Source organism: Canis lupus, chromosome 33 (genome assembly GCF_003254725.2).
Source record: "Canis lupus dingo isolate Sandy chromosome 33, ASM325472v2, whole genome shotgun sequence".
Classification (NCBI taxonomy): Eukaryota; Metazoa; Chordata; class Mammalia; order Carnivora; family Canidae; genus Canis; species Canis lupus.
The window spans coordinates 24,883,981-24,897,441 of record NC_064275.1 but is presented as its reverse complement, the minus strand read 5'-3'; the positions used below and the strand labels follow the sequence as shown (position 1 = coordinate 24,897,441).

Below are 13,461 nucleotides of genomic sequence, written 5' to 3'. Positions count from 1 at the left end.
TGAACTCTTTAGAGAATGTAGTCAAAAATTACAAACAAGTCACAGATGGTGGAATAAGTATGTCTAATTAAACATAAAAAGGTACTCCATTTCACTGATTAGAGAAGTTTCCATAAAAACAGATGCCATTTTCACCTTTTAGATTGTGAAAAAAAAAAAACGTAAGATTAATATTGAGAATAAATGAAGATGTAGGGAAACAGTAATTCCTGTATGCTGGTGAAAAATAGCTTAATTGGCAACATCTTATTTAAGAGGTTGGAGGGAGCATGCCCTCTGAATTCCACAGTATCTTCCCTAGAGAACTGCTTGCAACTATGCAAAATGCATGTGCAACAGTGTTTACTGTGGTCTTATTTATAATATCAAGGGATTGGAAAGTAAATGTTTACAAGTAGAAGATTGGTAACAAATTATGCTTTATTGACCCCATGGAATAATATAAATAAGATAAAAGGAATGCATGATGTTTATAAATATGTGGAAAGGTATCTAAGACACTGGAAAGGTATCTAAGACACAATAGGTAGGTGAGCAAGCAAGTTGCAGCATAGAAAAATGTTTGGAAGGAAACAATGAATTAATAACTATTATAGAAAAGGATAAGAGGAAACAGGGAAATTTCCAGGCTTTTTTGTTTTCATTATTTAGCGTGATTATAAATATACATTCATATATTTGTGTAATTAAAACACATTTTTAAAAGAAAAATTTTAAATAATGGTTGGCATCCCAAACCATCTTGAAAAACTAACCCATAAAGCAGTTGTCCATTTGCTATGAAGGGTAGAAGACAATGTCATTAAAATGCAAGTAATTCGACAAAATCGAGAGCGTTTTATTTTTATAACTTTATTTTGAAGTAATTTCAAACTTAAATAAGAGTTTCAAGAATAGTACCAAGAGTCCCACTCTAGTGAGTTTTGTGAATCGTTGCAATTTTTTTTATAGTGAAAGGGTCCAATCCAAGATTTCATGTTATACGCAGTTGTCATGACTCACTCACTGGTCTCCTTAAATCTGGAACATCCATCTTTCCTTGACTTTCAAGACAATTTTAAATACAGGGCAGTCATTTTATAGAATGTCAATTTGATTTTGTCCAATATTTCCTCACGGTTAGAACTGGCTTGTGTGTTTTTGGCAGAATTATTACACAGGTGATGCTGTCTTCTTATTACATGCTGTCAGATGGCACAAGATGTTGATTTGTTCCCTTACTGGTGGTGGTAACTTAGATCACTTGTTTAAAATAGTGTCTAGCAGGTTTCTATAGTTTAAAATTATATATTTTTTCTTTTTGATTAGCAAGTAGTTTTTGTGAAGATACTTTGAGACTACGTATGTATCCTGTTACTTCATTCCATTTTAACCCATGAGTTTTAGCATTCATTGGTTGTTGCCCCTGATTTCTACAGTGGCTGGCAAAAAGTACTTTAAAAGTCCTATCCACATTTATCGGTGGACATTCCATTGTAAGGATGAGCTTTTCCCTTCTCCTATTTAATTAATTAACATCAGTGTGCACTTAATGGGTAGCTCTTTTATTCAATTACTCGTATTACTTTTGATACTCAAATTATCCCTGATTTGACGTGTGTAGGCCCTTTCAAGCTGGCTTCTATGTCCTTTTCTGAAACATTCCCATCATTCTTTGAATATCTTGTTTTCTGGAATAAAAAATATATTCCAGCCTTGAAATCAGCTGTTTCTTGATAATCAAAATCCAAGCACTAAGGTGTGCATTATGTCCTGGGGTGGTGTTCCCAGTCCTCTCAGTGTTCAGAATTAGGATATACATGTGAACAAGACACACAGCTTTACATCCTGGGTATGTGTGTGTGTATGTATGTATATACATAAAATTCCCACTGACAGTTCCAATTCCAATCCAATATTATAGGATTTATTCTCACATTCCATTTTATTTGTACTTCTCCATCAGTGAGAAACCTGGCTCCTGTTCCTCAATATATTTACTTAATTGCTCAAGCCCTCATCTCCTGACCTGCTGGGCTGCCTTCTGCCGTGCTCCGGGGCAGGGCCATCAGAGCTGCAGCCGGAGCTCTGACTGCAGGTCAGCCACCTCCCCAACTCTGTCCTCCTCTGGGCTGTCACACTCAACGCTGCTCCTACGCACTCCTCGCATGGGGCTGCCATCAACAGTTTGCTTAGGTTGATGGACTTTTGGACTGAATGAATGGAAAAAAAGGAAAGGAGGAAGGAACCAGGTGGGAAGAAGGAAGGAAGGAAGTCAAATCAGTATTTTCATTACTGAATGCAGACATGTGAAGCCTGAGCCAGGTGTAGTTCAAAGAAGGAAAGGATTCCTTTGAGAAAATTCTGAAGGGAACTCTGAACATTTGGATTTTAAAGGGTCTGTTTTCACATTTGCACTTGTGATCAAAAAACATTTCCTTGCCTAAGGTTGGTTGGTTGGTTGTGCTTTCCATTTTTATATGGACCCAAGACTCAGATGGAAGTTTTGGTGATGGGAAAATTTTCTTGAGAAACTAAGCAGCATTCAGAAGACTGAGCTTAATTGACTAAGGTTGCAGCCTAAAGTACCCAAAGAGGAATTAACTGTGCAGGTGAAAGCCAGAGGAGCAGGTGGGCAGTGTATTTCTGGGGGACTTTTAGAGGTTGTGGGGTCCACAATGAATGTTCATTATAACCACTGGAAAGTGATAGAAGACTATGATGGTTTATCATTTTTTCCTGAATGGGAATAAAGCCTGAGTTTTATTAAAGAGGTCAAGAAGTAAGATATAGATGTTGGTAAGTACATCTTAGCCTCAGATTTTTATTCTACATCCTCACCAAACTTAGTTTTACTTGTAATTCACCAAAGGTCCAACCAGTCAACATCCTCAAAAATTGGGAAAGTCTTCCAGAAAAAACTTACACAACTACTCAGTCTGAAATTTAGGGAACGTTGGGGTGAACTGTTCTACCATTTTGGATTAATAAACTCTGGCAAAATCTGTGAGCTTGGAGAACTTGTGTTTAGTCTTTTCTTTCTGGTTTTTAGTTCAAACAAATGTGCCGTACATTGCTCCCCCACCCATCTCTCTGCCTTTTTAAAACAATTATACTTTGAAAAACCATGTTCAATTACGGAAGTTCAAAGTGTTACAGATGAAAGTCTTACCTCTGTCCATATTTAATCTTGACAAAAATGTTTATAGTGCACGACAACATAAGAGCATCTATGTACAAACATATACAATTTTATTGATATCTCTACAGACTACAAGAATTTTAAGTATAGTCACAATTGCTGAGTGCAACAGAAAAATAGTAATTTGTCATTTTCTGAAAAGATGCAAAAATTCTGAAGATGAAAGAAAGATACATCAATGATGTCATCTGTTTCTTATTTCCTAGAATAAAACATCACATAATTAAGTACTAAAAATTATAGATTATTAGAGATTTTGATTCTGTGTGCACTTGTCCGTGACCACCACCTAGTTTATGTTCTGGCTTTGCAGCTGAGCAGCACAGGCCAATACCAGAGGGGAGCAGTATGAGAGGAGAGACCTCTCATGTATTCTCATAGAGGATTGTTGCCCTGGATACGCAGACTCTCCTTTATGGAAGATGAAAACAGTCTTTCAGGGCACTGGAGGCCAGATAGTGAGTTACAGACACTCTTCTCTCTTTAAACACATGCCTAATAACTAAGAAAATAAATCCAAGTGGCCCTGGGAGCTAAGACAATAATCAAAAAGGAACTGCTGTTCTTCTCTCCTGCTAAGATCAAGTCTAATAAAATATACTATGGCAGAACAGGTACCTAGTACCCATGTCTCCTCCAAATGAAGAATGAGTAATAAAGTTGGGCCTGATTTAATGATTGTTTTAATTTCCACTATCCAACTATTAAGAATTAGTTTTCTACTTAACTTTACACACTTAAATTTCTTATATCCTGGTGTCTTGTGATGTCACATGTATAAGACCATTAAAACCCAGATGTTTGAATTGGAATAATGGCCAAGTCACATGGGAGAAAATCACAACGACAGAATTGTTAAGAGTCAGTGGGGCACTGCCTGGTCAGAAATTTGCACAGATCATTTGTTTTGGGTTGGAACACAATAATTCTCAATCCAGAAGAAAACACTGTCTCTTGCATCTTGCCTTCCAGACCCTTCAGAAGTGGGGCTTGCAAAGCTGTGTTTGTCAGCCTTGGCTGACACTGGAACCACATTGGAGGCTTTCAGAAATACTCCTATTTGGTACCCACTCCAAGAAATTTTGATATAATTGGAATTTGAAAAGCTCCTTAGGTGATTCTTATGTACAACCAAGGTTGAGAATCAGGTTCCTACATAGATACATAAATAAAAGCAGCCATCTGTGCCTCTGGTTTCTCACCAAAACCTCTTCAACTTAACTCTGGCTCCGATGTCCCTCCCCATCCCAACCCTCTTGCACCAAATTGGCACTTTTTACTTTCCAAAGTCAGACCTTATCTTCTGTATTTTGTCCTTTAGGGCTATGTTGTATGCAAGTATGTACACGCGCTGCACAACAACCATACTCCCTGGAATGGTGCCATCCAGAATACACAACTTACTGGCAAGTATTTCTGGCACCTGGAGCAGTGTGTATGTGAAAGAGTATGTGGTCAGTAGTGGGGTTAGTGTTACAGAGGACAAAGGTGAGGAAGCTGTGAAGGTTACCAGTTTTCTCCTGATGCAGAGAGCAAGGCCTACTAGAAATGTCTGAGACCTTTTGGCATCGCCTTCTCAGAGAAAGTGGTCAAGTTATAATGTCTTTCCGTAGGGCCAGACTGTAATCACAGATATACTCCTGGATTGTCCTAATGATCCTGAACCAAGGAGAGGATTTTTAGCTTACTCTTCTGGACCAGCTTCATTTTTCCCTTCTGCCAAACATTTTATAACCAGGTATTTCAAAGAGCTCATCTTCATCATCTTCAATTAACCTTGGGCATAATCTCTCTTTCTCAAAGCTTTGTTGATCCCTTGATGCAGATAACAGATAGATGGTACATTTAAAATTGGACACGAGTATTTTTTCTTTTACAATCCCTTAAAATCTTTAAGGAATAGAAACCTGGATTCTGATTTATTAACTTGAGAATCGCTCCAGGGCTATATAAAAGATTTGAAAAATTGTCTCTACAACTAAATTATCAGAAAACATCTTTCTCAGTTCTGTCACTATCGTTCCAAAGTTAGGTGATGACTCCAATGGTGACTGGGGCACTAAGTCTGAGTCTCAAGTGGAGGAAGCAAAGTCAGTACTGCTTTTTAGGGATCAAAATAAAGGATAAATCCATCATCCTTCCCTCCAAACACCAAGGTTAATGGATGACTTCATGGAAGGAATTATTGCTCACATGATTAGAACCAGGAAAACAAACACTTCTAGCTTCTCATTGGTGAATAAATCACAAAGACTCATTTTTTCCTGGAATACTAAGAAGGGCTTATCCCTGGAGGGAGTCCTAGATGGTCAACTTGGAAACTGGTTTGTAAGCCTTCTCTTCTGATGCCACTATAGTAGATATAATGTAATTTTGATGACAACTAAGTCTCAGAGTCACTTTCTCTATCATTGTCCAAGTTACTAGGAGTATTTTTCTTATGTTCCAAGATAGAGGCAAGACATTTAAATAGAAGAGAAGAGGATCCCTGGGTGGCACAGCGGTTTGGCGCCTGCCTTTGGCCCTGGGCGCGATCCTGGAGACCCGGGGTTGAATCCCACATCGGGCTCCCGGTGCCTGGAGCCTGCTTCTCCCTCTGCCTGTGTCTCTGCCTCTCTCTCTCGCTCTCTGTGATGACTATCATAAATAAATAAAATTTAAAAAAATAAATAGTAGAGAAGAGAGATATAAAGAGTTATATGGATCATATGGATTATATGGATCATCTTCGAAAGATGATAATGATAAGATGGTGGTGGTGGTTGTGATGTCGTGTGAGCATGCTAAGGTCAGTGCAGCAGAAAGGAATGTTCAAAGAGAATAATGAGGAATATAAGGAATATAAGGTTCTTATAATTATAATTATTCTTATAATTGCTGTCTCTTTGAACTTTAAAAATAATTCTGATACAGTAAAATCCTCATCAATTTGTATTCCACTAATCAGGAGTTTGGGAGATGAAATTATCCTTGTATCAAGAACGGGTCTGTAAAAACAATATTGAAAGATATATTTAAACTACTTAAAAGAATTTATTCTTTTCAAGCATTTCAGAAGCACCTGTTTTCTTCCAATTGGTGTGCTGGTTCTAAACATTTGATCTATTCATTAGAGCCAGAGTTTTAAGCACTTCTATGAAATGCTATGTTCTTTTTGGTGTTTTCTCTGTATGCTTTAAAATATTCTGTAATTGTTATTTTTCACTTATTTAAATCTGCTTTCTCCAAAATAGCATTTTATTGCATATGAACCACACATGTAATTTTCAGTATAATAATTTATCTTAAGATACTGTGCACTTATGATATTTAATTTTATGCAAGACATATATTACATATTCACATTTAATCTGTCTCTACATAATGTAGAACAGTGGCTCTCAACTGGGAGCAATTTCAGCAATGGCTGGAGACATTTTTGGTTTTCTTCTGGTGTTGCTACTGGCATCTAGGAAATAGAGGCCAGGGATGTTGCTAAATATCCTGCAGTTTAAAGGACAGTCCCCCATGACAAAGAGTTTTCTATAAATAGTGAACTGTTGAAAAACCCTGATGTAGAACAAATCAAATCAAATCTTATGGAGGGCTTTAGAGTTAGTCATTGAATTTTATGCCACTTTGGACTGAATTTCATTGTTCTTAAAATAATATTTTGCTCCCTTAGTTATTTCATTAAATTATGGAAATGATAAAGTTTTGTTCAGAGAACCGGGTTCTTAAAACCGAGGTACAAATAGTGTACTACAATTTGGCTACTACTGTTTTCTAAATTCTGATCTCAGATTTTTAAAATATTTTTACTGTATAATTTTATATATCAAGTTTGTATTTCCAAGTCTTGTTACTCAGCCTTTTCTCAGGAGTGGTGAGATTCATGGAGAAGGTTTTTTGAGAAATTAGGAGAATTCAAGGACTCTGAGAAATGCTGGTATACATTTTCTGACTCTATCATCTTTGCTCTTCTCAAAATTACTGAGAACATTTAAAGGAAGTGCCACTTCAAAAAAAATAATTTAAAAAAATCTAAAAAACAAAGACTATTTGGGGCTACTAAAATAACCTGGACTTCAGGAAAAATGGTGAATTCATAGGAGACACAAATTCAGGTCTAGTTAGACCTGGAATAATAAAAATTAAATAAGCCAAAACCATTAATTTTTTAAAAAAAGATTCTTTTTGAATGAACGACATTTACAGGATGAGTCCTAGAACCTGCACATTTTCATTTTCTATGACTTCTGGCTTCCAGGATCATGCTAAATAGTGATAGCAGGTGTTTTTATTTATCTTTTTTGCCTCTAGTAGTTCACTGTTATGTGATAGATAACTTTTATCATGTCAAGGATATTCCATATTTCATTTTTAAAAGAGTTTTTAATAAGGAATACGTTTCAGTATCTACTGACATAATTTGTGGCTTGTATCATTTAGATTAATGAGTGACAAAATTATTGATTTTGTGTCACTAAACTCTCTCTGTATTTCTGTGGTCCATAATGGTGACTAAGGCCAAGATAGCAAAAATACCAGCACGTTTTCTAAAGATTTTCAATAATAAGTATTGAACCAAATGTATTTATTAATGAAAGCCCTTGTTAATGGGAAATGTAATAAATCAGAATCCCTTTCCCAAAACATTAACTGAGGTTTTACCGAATCATACTCAAGAGAATGGCCAGTTTGGTCTGTGAGTGTCAGGCTGCAGGAGCACCTTGGTTGAAGACGCCACTGGGCTGGAACAGTAATATACTGTGTAGTTGGCAGACAAGGATACAAATGAAGCATTAAAAATAGATCACTTTAGAAACAGAAACCAGTGTGTGAACTCAGTTCTCAAAGCTAACTGCACTGTTCCTGTAGTCTAGTTTCCCCAAACTTATTGTCAACTCCCCTGCAGAGCACAAGCCAGGCTGAAAAAATGCTTTGAGGTGACCCAATCCTGCAGTTTATGATTAAAAACAGCCACGTATTCTGAAGGTGACAGAAATGGAAATAACTGTGTTAGGAACGCCTTACTATCCTGGCAATACTTGATTATGACTGATATAACTGTGATGATGTAAAAGATTATGGAGTGACACACATTAATCAGACTCTTGCCATACGAATTCAATAATGTCCTAGGATAATGAAAGTTATAGATGAGAAGAAAACTCTAGTTTTGTTTTCTTTTTCAGTTGGGTGTGTCAAATGTACTTGAAATACACTGATATCTTCTAATGCAGATTTTTTAAATTGTCAGGTGTGGCCCAATTTATAAAAATAGTTTGCCATAAATCTTTTTTTTCTTCTGTCACAACATGCTTTTTTTCTTTTCCTCTTAAGATGTTAATTTATCATGCAAAGATTTTTTTTTCATTAAGTGCATTAATGCTTTTGTACAGGATTTTTTCAAATCAGGACTCCCCGTAGTTCCTAAATGTAAATCCTTAGCAAATGACATGCCAAGATGATAGCTCCATTCCACGTTGGAAAAAGGCAAATTCAGCCATGTCGGGATTTTAACCAGTGTTCCAGCCTTTGGGTAGTGGAGTGTCTCTAATAAATTTCCCTTATGATAACTTCAGATGGACTGTAATGGAACATTTTGTAGAAGAAACTGGCTTCTAGCAAGTTGAATAGTGATGCTGGGAATAAATTTGGTTTCCCTGAATAATGGTTTCTCAAAGCAGTCACAGCTTCTTTAGAAGTTTAGAATTGGTACCATTTCTTATCCTTATATTTCAACATTAACTGCAAAGAAAAAATAGTCATGATAAAATGTTTTTAAAAATCTTTAAAAGTACTAATCAAAGCAAGCTCATATTGAGCAAATCATGCATATCTAATTAAACCTCAAAATTTATAAAACTTATTTTTGAAATAAAGGGCATATGAAAAGATTTTTTTTAAAATAAGCTGTAAAGACTCAGCTGATTTTTGATGATTGAAGCAAAAAGTAGTATGTGGATTCCAGCTTCTAGTGCCCCTCATGCCTTTGTTGGGGAGGCGTGGGAGGATCATGTAAAGTCCCTAAGCACCTTTTTAGTAACAGATGCATAATATAGACCCAATGTATCAGAACCAATGAATAATTTTCTTTTCAATTATCTCCTACAGTAAAGGAGTATTAACATAGTATTTAAAAACATTTTTCTCCCCAATACTGGGGGAATTATAATACTTATAATGAGATCCAGGTTACCTTGGCTCTCTCACACAGGATTACTTACGGTGGTATCTATGGGCTTTCTTGTGCAGAACCCCAGTGTTTAAAGTAATTACTGTATGAAGATGCCTAGATTAAGCAGTTTACCTCATGTGCATGTTTGGAAAATGCTTCCGCACTGGTCATCATGCCTGCAGTTTTCTCCTCCAGCTCTCCTAGCCTCTGTCCTCTCTCATCAAGTGCGATCCGAGCGCGAGTCAGCTCTCCCATCACCCCTCCGGCAGCACCTTTCATCCCTCCTATACCACCTGGTCCGGGAATGTGCTGTGCAAGGCTGCGAGAGGCTCTTCCTGCTGAAGCTTCCCCAACTAGGGATTCAAGCCATAGCAATTGAAGACATATTGTCAGTAACTCAAATAATTATGAACAAGTTTATCACCAAAGTTCTAACCATAAATTCTATTGTCATGATTCTCATCAAGAGAGAGACATTTGGTCCTATCCTAGGTATGTATTTGGAGATGTTAGCTTTTACCTATGAAAAATGTCTATGAAAGAGTCTGAGACTGTGAGGTGACCATATCGTTATTGCATGTCTTCATGTGTATGTGTGTGGGTTCCGTGCAACATGGCATCATTGCATTTCTTGACTTTGTTGAATTGGGATGTTCACAGGATATGTCATTTCGTATTTAACCCAAATTAGGGTCTATTCCAATATTAGGCCTGTTCATCTGTTTAAATTTCTTTTTTTAAAAAATATTTTATTTATTATTTATTTATTTAAGTCACAGACAGAGAGAGAGAGAGGCAGAAACACAGGCAGAGAGAGAAGCAGGCTCCATGCACCAGGAGCCCGATGTGGGATTCGATCCCGGGTCTCCAGGATCGCGCCCTGGGCCAAAGGCAGGCGCCAAACCGCTGCGCCACCCAGGGATCCCTATCTGTTTAAATTTCTGCCTGAGTCTTCATTCTTACCATCTCTCTTCATCTTGCTGTCACCCTTTGGAAGGCCCCAGTTGTTACTGTTTTAAGATGTGTGTGTACGGGCAGTGAATTCTACAGGACAGGATATATGCATGGGGGGTGTTAGTATATATGTGTTGAAATTATGTTACTTTATAAAGGAATAAAAATTTTCCTAGCATTTACAAAGTTCAGTTTAATTTTAATGAATTTTGGGGGATTTTTTTTAATAAATTTATTTTTTATTGGTGTTCAATTTGCCAACATACAGAATAACACCCAGTGCTCACCCCATCAAGTGCCCCCCTCAGTGCCCGCCACCCAGCCACCCCCACCCCCCCCGCCCTCCTCCCCCTCCACCACCCCTAGTTCGTTTCCCAGAGTTAGGAGTCTTCCATGTTGTCTCTTGGGGGATGTTTTTATTGAGACAGCTATCTTGGTAGAAATTTAGTGAGCATTCTTAAAGATAATGCTAGGAATGGAATCAAAATGTATTTTTTTTAAATGAGCCCTTTTGAGATATAATTCACATTTTATATACATAGCATGTACAATTCAGTGGGGTTTTAGTGTGCTGACAGAGTTGTGCACCTATCACCACTGTTGTATCTTAACACATTTTCATTACTCCAAAAAGAAACTCTGCCCATTGGCAGTCACTCCCCCACCCCTCTTTGCCCCAGGGCTTAGCAACCACAAATTTCTTTTCTGTTTATGGATCTACCTCTCCTGGACATTTCATATAAATGGGATCCTACAATATGTGGCCCTTTTTGTCTTCTTTATTTGACATAGTGTGAAGTCTTCAAGTTTCATCCCTGCTGTAGCATATATCAAACCTCATTTGTGTTTATGCCTGAATAATATTCCATCATATAGAGGCACCTAGATCTTTTGCTTGGTTAAAAGTTCAAGAGAAAAGGAGTTTTGATCTGCAAGACCAAATAGGGCTGAGATATTCTGGGAAATACATTCTTCATTCTGAAAATGTTCCCTCGTATCTTTCTACTCCTTTCCGATTACTCATCAGAGTTTCACTGGAAGAATTTTAAAGTAATTTATTCTGTAGCATTGATAAACCTTGTGTTCTGAATAAAGAATCTGTTTCCCAGTAGTGGTTAAAGGCAAGCAGATTAATAAACATTTTTTTTCCCAGAATTTAGTAATTGAATATCCTCACCCTGCCTTGCAGGTATGATCTACTTGCAAATGATGTATTATTTGTATGAATCACATGTACTGTTCTTGTTAAGCTATTTCCTAATATAAAGTAACCAATTTTATTTATGTTTGGTAAAAAAAAAATAATTTCCATGGTATAGAAGTAAAAAAGTCTAATCTAGAATTTGAGACCACATATTACATTAAGTCACACACACGCACAGAAACATTTTCTATTTTGTGGTACAGTTACATAATCAGTTTACTCACAGAGCTCTTCTCTGTCAAATGTTTGTCCACTTCCACCAAACAGTCCCTTGAGAAAGCCTCTGTTTTGAGCTTCTGGTGTCTCTATGGGAATAAACAAATCTCCTAGCATGTCCTGTATCAAATTCAAACAAAAAAGCATTAGAGTAACTAAAATTAAAGTGATAGAAAAAAGATAACGCTGTAGCATGTTAAAGCACATAATGAAAAAGATTTTCCTGACAATTTTTGCTTTGTTCCCAGTTTGTTTCTGGCATATTTTTCTCCACCTCCTTTCCTTTCCTTCTTAACTGACGTCAGAAAATTTTCATTTTTCTGCCCTATTTTCCCCTTTACAGTTAGAAAACATGAGAAACTAATATACTTACCTTAGGATTAATTTCCACATGACTCTGGATTTAGGATCCTTTTTCAATTCCATAGCCTCTTTCCTGTCCTAACCCTTTCCTGAACCAAGCACAGACTACCCTATAAAGGAGGAAGCCTTTGGTAGTATGTGAAGGACATTTGGATTTATGTTTATATGATGTACAAAGCTAGGAAATAGCTCAAGACAAAGGAGTCAAAATAAGCAGCTACCGCATAGTGAGATACAATTGTTTTTAAATATTTGATGTGCTTTAGAATGACTGGAAAAATACCTTGTTAGAAATACAGATGCTTAGGCTTCATTCCACACATACTGAATCAGAATCTACATAGATGTGCTCTGGTTACCTATACTTGTTATGTGCTCTCTAGGTCTTTCAGAAGCAGACCAAAATTTGAGAACCACTAGTGTGGAGGAAGGAACTTCAACCAAGTCAGGAGATCTGTGACCTAATATCAGTTTGTCTATGAACCTGCAACCTGACTTTCTCCATCCTCTTCCTCTTCTTTGGAAATGGCAGTGCCCATTCCAATTTCCTTCCTTTCCCCACATTGCTACAGCTAATAACCCTCCAATCCAACTGACTACACTTTATAGCTACAGAATCTGCTAAATGTTCTCCATTCTCACTGCTGGTTGCCTTATTTTAAGCCACTGTTATTTTTGGCATTAATTGTTAAAAAAAAAAAAAAGACTCCTAATTGTTCTTCATTCCTCAAAACCATATGCAACCAGAATATTAGTTTTCATATACAAATTTGCTAAACCTTTTTAATAACTTCCTATTACCCTTGGAATAAATGCCGGATTCCTTAGGCACTTACAAGGTATTCTAAGATTTGCTCTGGAATAATTCTCCAGCACTATCCCTCCCCTCTTTTCACTAACTGCACTTTATTGGCAGTTTCTTGAACCCCCAGGATTTTGCCAGGAATATCATTTTCTTTTCCATTCCCAGCCATCCCCTTTTTTTTTTAAAAGATTTATTTATTATTTATTTATTTATTTATTTATTTATTTATTTATTTATTTATTTATGATAGACATAGAGAGATAGAAAGAGGCAGAGACACAGGAGGAGGGAGAAGCAGGCTCCATCAGGGAGGCCGACGTGGGACTCGATTCCGGGTCTCCAGGATCGCGTGCTAAACCGCGGAGCCACCCAGGGATTCCCCCAGCCATCCCTTCCTATGGACAATTCCTACTCACCCCTTACGACCCTTTTCGTTTACTCTTCCTGCTATTCTGTCAACCCAGAAGCCTGTCTTCAATGTCTCCCCAGTGCTGACACAGCCACACATAGGTGTTCTCCTCCACAGAGTGCTGTGCTTGTCTGTTTACTTAGCTCCCTCCAATACTAGTGGGTAA

General features: G+C 37.2%; 1 protein-coding gene across 6 annotated transcripts in view; it reads right to left on the bottom strand.

Annotated features, from left to right (window-relative positions):
- Window positions 1-836: 836 nt before the first annotated feature.
- Window positions 837-13,461, bottom strand: part of STXBP5L (syntaxin binding protein 5L) — a 381,900-nt gene continuing 369,275 nt past the window's right edge. For all 6 annotated transcript variants that reach the window (XM_025475838.3, XM_025475864.3, XM_025475854.3 and 3 more), the window contains 3 exons: window positions 11,727-11,838; window positions 9,477-9,697; window positions 837-8,914 (listed from right to left, as the gene is read on the bottom strand). In XM_025475838.3, coding sequence (XP_025331623.1) covers window positions 8,873-8,914; window positions 9,477-9,697; window positions 11,727-11,838 — 375 coding nt within the window. In that variant the 3' untranslated portion in view covers window positions 837-8,872. The remainder of the gene's footprint in view (window positions 8,915-9,476; window positions 9,698-11,726; window positions 11,839-13,461) is intronic.